Source organism: Peromyscus leucopus, chromosome 13 (genome assembly GCF_004664715.2).
Source record: "Peromyscus leucopus breed LL Stock chromosome 13, UCI_PerLeu_2.1, whole genome shotgun sequence".
Lineage (NCBI taxonomy): Eukaryota > Metazoa > Chordata > Mammalia > Rodentia > Cricetidae > Peromyscus > Peromyscus leucopus.
In genome coordinates this window covers 48935159-48949051 of record NC_051074.1, presented here as the reverse complement: position 1 = coordinate 48949051, position 13893 = coordinate 48935159, and the positions used below count along the sequence as shown (strand labels likewise).

Sequence of the window (13893 nt, the reverse complement as noted above, 5' to 3'; positions counted from 1 at the left end):
TTATCTCTAGTGTATAGAACTATAATTACTTTTTAAAATATTGCTCTTACATCATGCAACTTTGTAGAACTTACTAGTTCTAATTTTTTTTGTGAGTCCTTAAGACTTTTTGTATGTAAGATTCTTCCATGTACAAAGTCATCACACTAGTTTTCTAGTCTGGATACCCTTTTTCTTTCCTTGAACCTCTCTAATTTAGTAAGTATCTAGTAGAAGTGGTGAGAATAGATATCTCTTGTCTCTCTTGATCTTAGGGAGAAAGCTTTCATCCTGTCAATATTAAATATGATACATAGTATGGTTTTATATAGAAAACCTTGTTAGATTTAGGAAATGATCTTCTGTCTCAGTTTATTTCCTAGTTTATTGAGTGTTTCCTTATGAAAGAGTGCAGGATTTGTAACATGCATATTTGTTATATAAGTGTAGTAGCTCAGGCTGCCATTAAAAAACATGGTAGTACTAGCTGACTTAAGCAACTTGAATTTTTTTCTTACTCTTCTAAAGGCTAGGAAGTCCAAGAGCAAGATACTAGCTGACTTATTTATCTACTTTCCTAGCTTGTACATGGCTGCCTTCTCAATGTGTCTTCCCTTGTGCAGGGAGGATAATCTCTCTTTCTCTTATAAGGTCAACAATCAATGCTGTATTAGAACTTCATCCTTTTGGTGTCGTGTAATCCTAATTCCTTAAATTGTGTCTAAATTTAGTCATATTAGGGGTTTTGGTTAGCTGTGGGTCAGTGTGTAGTACAGACTGATTTTTTTGGATGTTACCCTACTCTTAACATTCCTGGGATAGATCTTACTTGGTTATGGCATACACTTAGTTCTCTTTTGATGTTGCTGGATTTTGTTTGTTAATATTTTTTGAGGATTTTTACATATATATTTGTAAGGAGTGTTGGTGTGTGAATTTCTTGTGGTGTCTTTTGTGTCATTTTGGTATTAGGGTAATAACAGTTTCATAGACTGAATTGAATAGTGCTCCCTTCCATTTTTGTTGAAAGAGTTTTACTGACTGTTGTATATATTTTGACACAATTGTTCATGGTAGTAGTAGCTACTGTTTTCTGACCAGGGTTGTTCGTTTAGAAGTGTCTCAAGTTTTTCTTCTGGGTCTAAGCTGTAACTTTGTGTATGTGAAACAGTTTATAATGATGTTCTGGTTTTATAAATGCTGACTTGTTTTTATCTTAGTTAATATCTAAGATAACTGTATAATATGTGGTGGCATTTGTCTTCTTTATCTAATAGAAATCAATTAATTTCATAGTAAAAAGTTTTTTTGTTGTGTTTTTTTTAACCCCTCTATTCTTTTAAATTTTTTTTAATGCTGGTCATAAACATGAGGCAGAAAATAAATGAAGTCTCTTTATCTTTCTCTTATGAATGATAAATTGTTTCATTACATGACTGGACATGTTGAACCTTTGGCAGTTTTCAAACATTACTTCTTTAACAACAGGTTCTATTCAATAAAGATTTGATGCAATTTCTTTTTTTTTTTTTTTGCCTAACATTTAAAGTATTTTTTATTCATTTGGACACTCTTGCACTAAATTGGAATTTAAAAACATTCTGTTGATGACAGCCAGGATAATTTATATTAACTTTGAAAGCTTGGAAAAAAAATATATATATGTGTGTGTATAATATATATATATATAAAATATATATATATTATATATATTATACACACACAAACACACACATATATATATTTCAAGGCTTTGGAAAACTACTAAGGCAGTGAAGAATTATGGGGCCAAAACCTAGTGGAGTATTCGATAGAAAACAATGGGAGCCAAAAGAAAAAGCAACCGCCAACTTAGAATTCTCTACTCAATAAGTATAACTTTTAAACATAAGGTAAAATAAAAATATTTTCAGGAAATAAAAATTAAGGGAATTTGTCACCAGCAGACCCTCACTAAAGGAAAAACTAAAAGGAGTTCTTCAGGCAGAAGGAAAATGATTCCAGATGGAAGCTCAGAGCTATCAGGAAGTAATGAAGAACAATGGACAGGTAAATATGTAGGCAATCAATAAATCATGTTTGTGGGATTAAGAGCGATGTAGGTTGGGAGGGTAGTAAGTGGAGTTAATTTCTAAGGACCTTACATGGTTTAAGGAGAGAATAAGGTAGTAATTGTAGACTTTGATAGTTTAGACTTGTCATTTGTCCCTACTAGTAGACTGTGAAGAGAGTCTATAACTACCGAGCTAACAAAATGGGGAAATTAGAATAATGAAGAAGAAGAAAGAAGAGAGAAAATACCCATAAGAATCATAAATAACAGACTGCCAATTATACCTAAGTGAAAATAGACTTACTGCTTCAATTAAAAATCTCTTCAGTGACTCCAGTGTGTGCGCGTGTTTCCTTCTGTGGCAGAGCACTTGCCTGCTCTAGATGAGAGCAGCTCCAAGGGAAAACTAGAACTCTGTTTAATTCTTTATGGGAGGCCTTAGTCACAGAAGTAAGAAAGAAAAAGATAAAAATGACTAAAATGATCAAGATAATTGGGTAAGAAGATAAAAAGCAGTTGTCATAACATGATGGTGGACTAGAAAACAAAAAATAGATAAACTATTAGAATTGATGAGTTTAAAAGCTTGTTGGAGCTGGATGTGGTAGTGCATGCCTGTGGTCCTAACTTCTGGAGAGCTGAAATAGGAGGATCATTTGAGTCTTTCTGTGCATTTGGCATCAGCCTGGGCACCATGGGGAGCCTTTGGCTAAAAACAACCCAAAAAACCAAGGTGGTTGGAACAACAGAAAAATTCATATTCATATATGCAGATACTCTGCAGAAAATGAGATCTAAAGATATCATTTACAGTAACATCCATGAAAATAAAATTCTGAGGAATAATTATAATAAAATATGTATAAAACCTTTACATACAATCTGTAAACACTGAAGGCTGAGGATTTAGCTCAGTTGATAGCATGCCTGCTTTAGCATACTTTAGGCTAGGTTTAATCCCCAGCATTGGGCAGGAGAGGGACATAATGTTTTCATGGATTGAAAGAGTTAATATTAAAAATGTCCAGTTTCCCCAAATTATTGCACTTATTCAATGAAATTACAGTGAAACTCACACAAATTAATGAAAATTAAGTCAATATAAATGTGGAAATGAAAAAGATGAGTACTAGATTTGAAGAAGATCTGAGTGAGATGGTGTATAGTAGCAGCGAACCATTCTTTTTCACCTTTACTCATTAGACAAGGCAGTCTTGGTGCAAAGGTAGAAAGAGCATAGAAACAGAGTCCAGAGATGGAGGAGTGTGTGGACTGGATTTGGGGCAAAGGCGACACTGCAGAGCAGCCGGGAACAAGACTTGCTGCTAGTAGATGCTGATGAGTAACTAGTTGGGAAAAAAATGAAAGTGTTGTTGAATCATCTTGTGTGTAAAAATCATTCCAAATGAATTATAGATGTGAATGTTGGAGGCAATATAATAAAGGAACTAATAACAGACTGGAGAAACACTTTATAATTTGTGAGGAAGAGCTTTCTGTTAACAAAATACTTTAAAAGAAAATTAAGAAAGTGGCTGCAATAAAATTAAGAAGGTGGTAGATGGTTAAAAAAGTGAGAAAACAAGACCAGCTACAGGAAGGCAGTAAGAAGACCAGCTACAGGAAGGAAGTGGGAAGACCAGCTACAGAAAGGAAGTGAGAAGACCAGACCAACTATAGAAAGGAAGTGAGAAGACCAGACCAACTATAGAAAGGAAGTGAGAAGACCAGACCAACTATAGAAAGGAAGTGAGAAGACCAGACCAACTATAGAAAGGAAGTGAGAAGACAAGACCAGCTACAGAAAGGAAGTGAGAAGACAAGACCAGCTACATGAAGGAAGTGAGAAGACCAGACCAGCTACAGGAAGGAAGTGAGAAGACCAGACCAGCTACAGGAAGGAAGTGAGAAGACCAGACCAGCTACAGGAAGGAAGTGAGAAGACAAGACCAGCTACATGAAGGAAGTGAGAAGACAAGACCAGCTACAGGAAGGAAATGAGAAGACAAGACCAGCTACAGAAAGGAAGTGAGAAGACAAGAGCAGCTACAGGAAGGAAGTGAGAAGACCAGACCAGCTACAGGAAGGAAGTGAGAAGACCAGACCAGCTACAGGAAGGAAGTGAGAAGACCAGACCAGCTACAGAAAGGAAGTGAGAAGACCAGACCAGCTACAGGAAGGAAGTGAGAAGACCAGACCAGCTACAGAAAGGAAGTGAGAGGACCAGACCAGCTACAGGAAGGAAGTGAGAAGACAAGACCAACTATAAAAAGGAAGTGAGACAATAAGACCAGCTACAGAAAGGAAGATGATACTTGAAAGGAGATTGTGTCCAGAATAAATAAATTCTACAAGTTAATAAAGAAGACAATCTATTTGAAAAACAGGAAGAGGAGTTGGCATGGTGGCATTTGCTTGTAACCCAACATTCTAGAGACAAGGATACTGAATTTAAGGCTAACCTGAGCTACATAATGAAGACCCCATCTTGGAAAAAAAAAAGGACATCAGGAAGAAATTTGAATGGAGCCATAATTAGATACAATCTGGACTGCCAGCAAAAATGAAAAGCTGTCAATCAGATTATGGATTAAGACCACAATATATGGCATTGAACACCTTCCACAATAGCTAAAATGTAAAAAAGAGAATACTGAGTGTTGATGACGAAGGAGAGCAATGCAAAGATAAAGATATACTGTTGGTTGAGGCATAAGTTGTTCCAACTACTTTGGAAAACTAGATACTGAAGCTAAACATACATGCACTGTATGGCACAGAAATTCTACTCCTAGTAATCTATCCCCCCAAATACACGTGCCTTGTCCCACAAGACAAATAACAAGGTTCATTGCAGCATTCTTTATAATATCCAAAATCTATCAAGAGCAGAATGCACAAAATAGGATACATTCATACAACAGAGTTCAGATGTGTACTTGAAGATGAACAGAATACAACTGATGTTGAATAATAACATAAATGCAGTGTTGAGCTCAGTGCAAAAGAATACATTTTGTATGGTGTCATTTATATAAATTTCAGAACCTTTCAAAACTACAGTATCAGAAATCAGGGTTATAGTTACACTTGGCTAAGAGAGAAGGGCTGTTAGATTGGTATGGGGCAGTAGAGGGTTTTCTAGGTGCTATATTTGTGGATAGATGCTTATGGATGTGTTTGTTCTGTGATAGTATAGTGTGATACATACAAGTATTTTGTGTGTTTTATGTGATCTTTGCTGGAAAATTCTCGTGAGCCCACGTGGGGCATGTATAATGTGGCTCTTGTAGCTCACACAGGCGCACTTCTCCATTCACATTGCTCTTCTTTGTTGGCCTTAGCAGAGAGGGCAAGGTTGGATTTTAGTGGAATCTTTGTTCCCTTGTGCACTTGTCCTCTTTATTACCAGCAGTCTAGCTCTGGTGATGGGTACTGGACAGTGGGGGAGTGTGTAGCGAGAGGATTTTGAGACTGGCATACTTGATTTTCCTGGGGCTAAGGTAACATTGCAGGAGGAGTCTCACATCAGCATGATGGGACATAATTCCAAGCGTTGTAACAGTCGTCAGGAACTAGCAACCTGTCTTTTGTTGTTTTTTTTTTGTTTGTTTTTGTTTTTGTTTTTTTAAATAGTACCTTAACTATGATATATGAAAACATGATTTTTCTTAAGTATTGTTAAAGCATGTTATTGTATTATAAAGAACATATGTGATTAATATGCAATTTATACTAGCCATGTGACAGTGAAAAGCACATAAACTACAGTTTGACTCACATTCAGATCCTGGCTTTGTTGTTTGCTGGGTACAGAACCTAAGGCGGTTTGCTTTTATTTTTTTTATTTTTTGTGCCCCACTCTCTTTGTGTCAAAAGAGGGCACTGTTCTTGCGGAGTGAAATGCAGTGAGCTTTTGAGAGGGATTGAATAGCCCTGTGTGTGGCATTTGGTCCGTTTCAGCCTGTGGTAGAGTCCTTCTTACTGTGTTGCTAATCCACTAATACTAGTATCTGTGCAAAGCTGAAGACTTTAATGTGCTTACACTAATATTCTGCCAAGGCAGGATTCTTCTTAATCACTGAAGGAAAAGAAATGAAGGGGTTTGAGTTAATCTTTGTTCTTTTTTTAATACCATAATCCAACCCTGTTCTCTTTTTTTCACAGTTTTTTTTTATTGTAAAAATACTCATTGGAAAATATAAAAATTGTAAGAAAAATTAAAAATTATCCAAAAGTATATCACTTAAAAGTATACTTTTAAGATTTTAGTTCATTTTCTTCCATTTGCTTGTCTGTATATTTTTAAACTGTAGTTTGAGATAGAGCCACACTATGATTTTTCTTTTAATACTTAGCATTTCTTTATGTTATTATGGTTTCTTTATTATTTTAGGTAGCCGCATGGTATTGCATCTTAATGTACACTGTCATTTAAGGATATTCTTACGCAGTTTCCTGTTGAATACTATATGGTGTGCTAAGGTTCTTTTTTGATATCATCCTTAGGATGGGTTTAGAGGAACGTGACAACTATATTTAGGGAGACACACTGTTATGGTGTTAGATACATGTATTAGAAGTGCTATATGGAAAGAATGTCAGCTTCTACAAGAAATACATGCATGAGCCCGTATTGTGCTACATGAGTAGCAGTTACTCATTTACAATCCCCCTGTTTCTCTTTGTAGCACTTGTTCAGTGCTCAGCATAGAAGCCTGACCAGACAGAGCCGCCGTCGGACAGCCACCAGTAACACTTTGATGGAACGTTTCCTGCAGGATGTACTTCGACACCATCCGTACAATTACCAAGACAACAACGGGTAAGGCAGTTCAGCGGAGTATTGGGTTTGTGTCGGCGTCACAGTCCACTCACCCTGCCGTCTTGCTTTGTAGCCCAGACTAGCTCCATTCACACTGTTTTCAGGAGATGAGATTATATGAATGCCACCATACCTACCTTTTAAGGTCTGTAATTGAATTAAAAAAAAAAAAAAAAAAAAAAGGAAGTACAGCCAGGCAGTGGTGGTGCAGATCTTTAATCCCAGCACTCAGGAAGAAGAAGCAGGTGGATTTCGGTCAGTTGAGGCCAGCCTGGTCTACAAAGCAATTTCCAGGACAGCCTGGGGTACATAGAGAAACCCTGTCTTGAAAGATCACAAAAAGAAAAAAAAAGTGTAAAATTTTTTGCTTTTATGAAACTAGGGATTGAACCTCAGGGCTCAAACATGCCAGGCAAACACTTTACTGTGGATGTATTCTCAGCTCTGTAGTGAACTGTCTTATTTAACCAATAAAAACAAATACTTGGAAATGAAAGTTATTGAATACAATTTTGTTTTCTTAAGAAATTTTTAAATTTTATTGTCTTTATTAAGAAATTTTTTATTCATTTTACATACCAACCACCTATCCCCCTCTCATCCCTTTCCCCCCTTACCCCCCAGCCCACCCCATCCCCTCCTCTGAAAAAGTAAGGCCTCCCATGGGGAGTCAGCAAAGCCTGGTAGATTCAGGTGAGGCAGGTCCAAGCCCCTCCTCCCTGCATCAAGGCTGTGCAAGGTGTCCCACCATAGGTAACGGGCTCCAGAAAGCCAGCTCATGCACCAGGGATAGATCCCTATCCCACTGCCGGGAGCCTCTCAAACAGACCCAGCTACACAACTGTCTCACTTAGTCCAGTCCCATGGAGGCTCCATAGCTGTTGGTCTAAAGTTCATGAGTTCCCACTAGCTTGGTTCAGTTGTCTCTGTGGGTTCCCCATCATGATCTTGATGCCCCTTGCTCATAGAATGCCTCTTCCCTCTCTTCAACTGGACTCCCAGAACTCCACCTGGTGCTTGGCTGTGGATCTCTGCATCTGCTTCCATCAGTGACTGGGTGAAGGCTCTATGACGACAGTTAGGGTATTCACCAATCTGATTCCCGGAGTAGGCCAACTCAGGGACCCTCTTCACTATTGCTAGTTGTCTAAGCTGGGGTCATCCTTGTGGATTCCTAGGAACTTCCCTAGCACCAGGTTTCAATCTATCCCCGTAATGTCTCCCTCTATCAGGATATCCCTTTCATTGCTCTCCCACTCCATCCCTGTTCCAGCTTGACCATCCCATTACCTTATGTTCTCATCCCCCTCCATTACTGCCCCCCCCCCAGTTTACTCATGGAGATCTCATCTATTTCCCCTTCCCAGGGTGATCCATGGGTCCCTCTTTGGGTCTTCCTTGTTAGCTAGCTTCTCTGGAGTTGTGGGTTGTAGTCTGGTTAATTGGATACAATTTTGATTTAGGGCTAGGAGAAGAGTTAGTACTTACCTAGCCCTAAAGTGAAGTTTTATCTAGTAACTTCCATTTCCAATTGTTTATTTTACTTATGTCTTTAAAGATTTATTTGTAGGGGGTCTGGAGTGATGGCTTAGTGGTTAAGAGAACTTGCTCTTGCAGAGAACCTGGGTTCAGTTCCTAGCACCCACACATTGGCTCACAACCACCTGTAACTCTAGTTCCAGGGGATCTGACACCTTCTTTGGACCTCTGTAGTCATGTATGTGGTGCACATACATGCAGGCAAAACATTCATAGACATATTGTAAGAATAAGTATTTTTAAATTTATTTTTAAACATCAACTTGTGTGTGTGCTTACATGTGCTAGCACGTGCGCGAGAGCATACGTGTGTGCTTGTGCACCTGCATGCCAAGGTTAGTGTTTTCTGGGCTAGGCTAAAAGCCATCAAGTCTCAGCAATCCCCCTGTTTCTACAGACCACCTCTGAGCTACGTTTACAGGCCTGTATAGAAGCCTAGCTTGTTATATGGCTATTGGGATCCAAACTCTGGTCCTTATGACTATGTAGTAAGTCCTCTTGCCTGCCGACCCATTTCTCCACCTCAGTTATTTGTATGCTATTTCAGTGTAGGTCTGGGAGTGTTAGCTGAGTTGTAGAGTGCTTGTCTAGTAGTAGTGAATCCCTGGCTTCGGTCCTCAGCCCTGGTAATAAAAACAATCCACTGCAGAAAATATGGCCATAACTATGCTTTTTCCTAAGTAAATGTCTTGGGCTGATAAGTAATTATGTGTTCTTAAGGTGCTTTTTGGGTGTATCGTAAGATTAAATGTTGGATGGAGGTGGAGCAAAATGCTTTGGAAGATTAGTAACATAAAAGTGAGGTCATAATAGGGTAAGATAGTCAAAGTGAAAATCTAAGTCAGTTCTATATAATGGAACTGAGTGCTGATTGAGTGGAGGATGTGTTAGGTTGAAAGAACTCTTTTTTGTTTTTTTTTGGTTTTTTCGAGACAAGGTTTCTCTGTGTAGTTTTGGAGCCTGTCCTGATCTTCCTCTGTAGACCAGGCTGGCCTCGAACTCACAGAGATCTGCCTGACTCTGCCTCCCAAGTGCTGGGATTAAAGGCGTGCAACCACCACCACCCAGGGAATGGTCTCTTAATATATCAGAATCTTGATGTCTTTTCAAAAGATTTTTTTTATTACATTTTTATTATATTTATTTATTTGTTCATTTGTGTATATGTGGAAGTTAGAGGACAACTTGCAGGAGCTAGTTTTCTCTTTTAAGTACCATGTATGTTTTGGAAATCACACATAGGCTTGGTGACAAATATCTTTACCCTTGAAGCTGTCTTTCTGGCCTTTGATAGCTCCCCCCCACCAATCAGCTTGTTTTGGTAGTTTTAATAAAAAGAAACATTTGATAACACTTAAAAGTTAATGGTTAATTTTCTGGGCTAAAAAAGCCTAGCAATTAGATTATAAAAAGTATACAAGATAAAGCAAATGGGAACATATCTATGAAGAATTAGTTGAGGTGCATACCAGTAGTAGAAAAAGAAACTTATGTTTTGCAAGATACTAACCTAGAATGATGAAATGATGAAAATGTTTTCATAGGGAAACGTTTTTTTCAAATGTTGTTTCTTATAAGAGCTGGTAGAAAGATGAGATTAGATTAACCATGGGATTGTACATAAGACTTTCTGACTTAGAAACCTTATAAGCATTTCTTCAACAAATATGTTTGTACAACTGTCCAAGATACTCTTTTTCTTCTGTGATAAGACTCCTTGGTCAAGGCAACTTAAAAAAGAAAACATTTAACCTGGGACTCTTGGTTTCTGAGGGTTAGAGTCCAGACTATCATAGCATCATGGCAGGGAACATGACAACAAGCAGGCATGGTGCTGGAGCAGTAGCTGAGAGCTTAAATCTGATCCACAATCCACAAGCAAGAGACAGAGAGAGAGAGATGGAGGGAGGGAGGGAAGGAGGAGGGAGGGAGAGAGGGAGCACACGAGCGCTAACTGGAAACAGTGTGGGCTTTTGAAGCCTCAAAGCCCACCCCCAGTGACATACTTCCTCCAACAAGGCCACACCTCTTAATCCTTCCCAAATACTTCCACCAACTGGGGACTAAGTATTCAAACATATGAGCCTATGGAGGCTATTATCATTCAGATCATCACAGCAACTATTTCTTTTTTTTTTTTTTTTTTTTTTTTTTTTTTTTGATTTTTCGAGACAGGGTTTCTCTGCGTAGCTTTGCGCCTTTCCTGGAGCTCACTTGGTAGCCCAGGCTGGCCTCGAACTCACAGAGATCCGCCTGGCTCTGCCTCCCGAGTGCTGGGATTAAAGGCGTGCGCAACTATTTCTATAGTTTAATTTCATAGGATTTGAATTTCTAGGCTAAAGTGTATAGATCATTATAAAACATCAGTTTTCAACATGTAGGTCATGATCTCTTTGGGGGTCAAAGGGCCCTTTCATAGGGGTCACCTAAGACCAACAGAAAACACAGATGTTTACATTAAGATTCATAGCAGTAGGGGCTGGTGAGAAGGCTAGGAGCACTGACTGCTCTTCCAGTGATCCTGAATTCAATTCCCAGCAATCACATGGTGGCTCCCAACCATCTGTAATGGGATCTGATGCTCTTTTCTGGCATGCAGGTGTACATGCAGGCAGAGTACTCATACATAAAAAATAATTAAAACAAGGATTTATAACAGTACAAAAATTACAGTTATGAAGTAGCAACAGAAATAATTTAATGCTTGGGGGTCACCACAACATGAGGAACTGAATCAAAGGGTCACAGCATCAGGAAGTTTGAGAACCACTGTTATAGTCTTTATTTTTTAACTTTTCATTTTGGAATAACATATAAGGCTTACCAAAAACATTTGTAAAAGTGACAGAAGGAATTTGAGCCCTAACTGTGCAATCTAAAGTGAGCACAGTGTAATTCTCTAAACTAGGAACCACTTTGCTGGATGCTGCTAGCTTGTCTGTAGATGTACCCTTTGTCATGCCATTGCCCTGTGCTTGGGACCACCCATGCTCACACACTGCAGTGAATGTCCTGTCTCCTTAGTCTCCCTTCATCTCTATCATTTCATTATTACTTAGTTACTTATTAAGACTATGACACTTTAAGAGCACTGGGCTTATTTATTTTATGGACAACACCCCAATTTGGGCTTGTCTGATGTTTTCCCATGACTAAACTAAGAGTATACATTTTGGGCAGTAGTTCCTTAGAGCTGAGATTGTATCCTTTGAGGCACAAGATGTTGACATAGTTAATTGCTGGTGATGTTTTTGAAAGATGACTAATCTCATTTAGTTAGGCTACACAAGAATGGATTTCATTGTGACATTCTGTTGTGTGTGTGCTGTTGTACTTTGCTTCCAGTCACCCCTACTGCCCTTGGTGTTCCCACTCCTGCTAGTCCATCCTTCAAACATGGATGGTGTTAACTTGGTTGACTTGCTTGATTAAAGCTGTGCCTGCCAACTTACCCACTGAGCCAGTAGTCCTTAAAGTACCCCTTTAGCTTAAGAGTGGTGTACAAGAGTGGGTTTTTTTTTTTTAACTTTTAATAGTTGTATGTTTGAAGGGTTGTTTTTTTTTTTTGTGGCAAAGTGACAAATGACTAGAAATTGAATAATAATTTGTTACTATTAAGTACAGATATAGATGCACATGGAAGCTTCTAGGTGGTAGTTGCCATATCATTCTATCTTTTCTCTTCCTCTTATTTTTGGTTCCTTCCATTTTCTGTAATGTCTTGTTAAAGAAGTAGTTATAAGTATGTTGTGATAGACTTTAAAACACATGAAGGTAGCCAGGAGGTGGTGGCACACACCTTCAATCTTAGCACTCAGGAGGCAGAGGCAGGCAGATCCCTGAGTTTGAGGCCAGGCTGGTCTACAGAGTGAGTTCCAGGACAGCCAGGGCTACACAGAGAAGCCCTGTCTCAAAAAACAAACAACAAACCAAATGAAGGTAATCCAGAGTTTTGAAAAAGAGGTGAAAGTGGTTCTTGCATTATCATTTCATTGATTAGAAGTCAAAATTGTTTTTAACCATTACGTAATGCTATTTGATGACAGTTACCTTTTTTATTACTCATATTCCAAATTAGTATTAAATAAAATGAATTATCAAGGGGATGGAGTGATAGCTCAGCAATTAAGAGAACTTACTGCTCTTGCAGAGGATCCAGATTGAGTTCTCAGCACCCACATGATGGCTTACAACCATCTTTTACTCCAGTTCCAGGGGATCCAACACCCTCTTCCTACCTCAACAGGCACAAGGCACACACATTGTGCACTTAGATACACACAGGCAAAACACTCATACACATAAAATAAATTTAAAAACCTTTTTAAAAAGATGACTGTTTTAGTTAGGGTTTCTATTGCTATGAGGAGACCCTATTACCACAGCAACTCTTATAAAGGAAAGCATTTAATTGGGGCTGGCTTATAGTTTCAGAGGTTTAGTCCATTATCATCATGGTGGATCATGGTGGCATCCAGGCAGACATGGTGCAGGAGAAGGAGCTGTGAGTTCTACATCTCGATCTGTAGGCTGCAGGAGGCGTCTGGGTGTGGCTTGAGTATCAGAGAACTAAAAGCCTGCTCCCACAGTGACACACTTCCTCCACAAGGCCACACTTCCTCCAACAAGGCCACACCTCCTAATAGTGCCACTCCCTATGGGCCAAGCATTCAAACATGAGTCTGTGGGGGATATACCTATTCAAACCACCACAGTGACTTATGGAATGACAGCAGTATTACTTCTGATAGGTTAACAAAAGAGCAGCTTAGGGGCTTAGAGGCTGAAAGCACTTGCTGTACTTACAGAAGACCCACATTCGATTCCCAGCACCCACACCAGGTAACTAACAACCACCTGTAACTCTACTACAAAGGGCTCTATTGCCTCTTCTGCCCCTACAGATACAAGGCATACATGTGGTGCACATATAAACCTGCAGGCAAAGCCCACACTGTTGGCCCTGGCCCCACTCCTTGGGTAGCTGCTGCCTTGCTTGCTGACCTTCACCAGATGTCCTCCCTATGTAGACTTCCTGCCAGCTTCCTTCCTGGAAAACAGGTTCCTTGTTTAGTGTACCCTGTAGCGTGGGGTAAACAGCAAGGGTGTGAAATAGTGAAACTTCTGTAGCAAACTTTTGCCCTCCCAGGTTCTTCCACTGTGCTGTTAGTCTGTATTCAAGGCCCCTGCTTCCCTTTAATAAAGGGCATTCTACTGAGATGAATGACCTTCTGTCTTGTCTCTGTTTTAATCCTCAGCCCCTTGCTCGGACATGGTGAATGGGTTATAGCGCGGGCGCTATACTACACATAAAATAAGTCTTTAGAAAAAAAATAAAAGCAGTTGTCTATTGGTGAAATTATTAAGGCCACTCCACGTAGTTAAAAGGGAGGTTTATTAGTGCATAACTTACAAATGAATGGATAGGTAGGTTGTAGGGTCTGAAGAAGTAGTAGCGCAGTCCAGCGGTGTTCTCTGGAGAACTGTGCTCCGTCTA

The 13893-nt window shown here is 39.2% G+C and overlaps 1 protein-coding gene across 3 annotated transcripts in view; it reads left to right on the top strand.

Annotated features, from left to right (window-relative positions):
* The window catches only part of Zdbf2 (zinc finger DBF-type containing 2), a 44506-nt gene that overhangs the window by 13360 nt on the left and 17253 nt on the right, over positions 1 to 13893 (top strand). For 2 of the 3 annotated variants that reach the window (XM_037210346.1, XM_037210344.1), the window contains one exon: positions 6724 to 6857. In XM_037210346.1, coding sequence (XP_037066241.1) covers positions 6796 to 6857 — 62 coding nt within the window. In that variant the 5' untranslated portion in view covers positions 6724 to 6795. Of the gene's footprint in view, positions 1 to 1925; positions 2029 to 6723; positions 6858 to 13893 lie in introns of all 3 variants that reach the window. The other variant, XM_037210345.1, reaches the window with a different exon arrangement.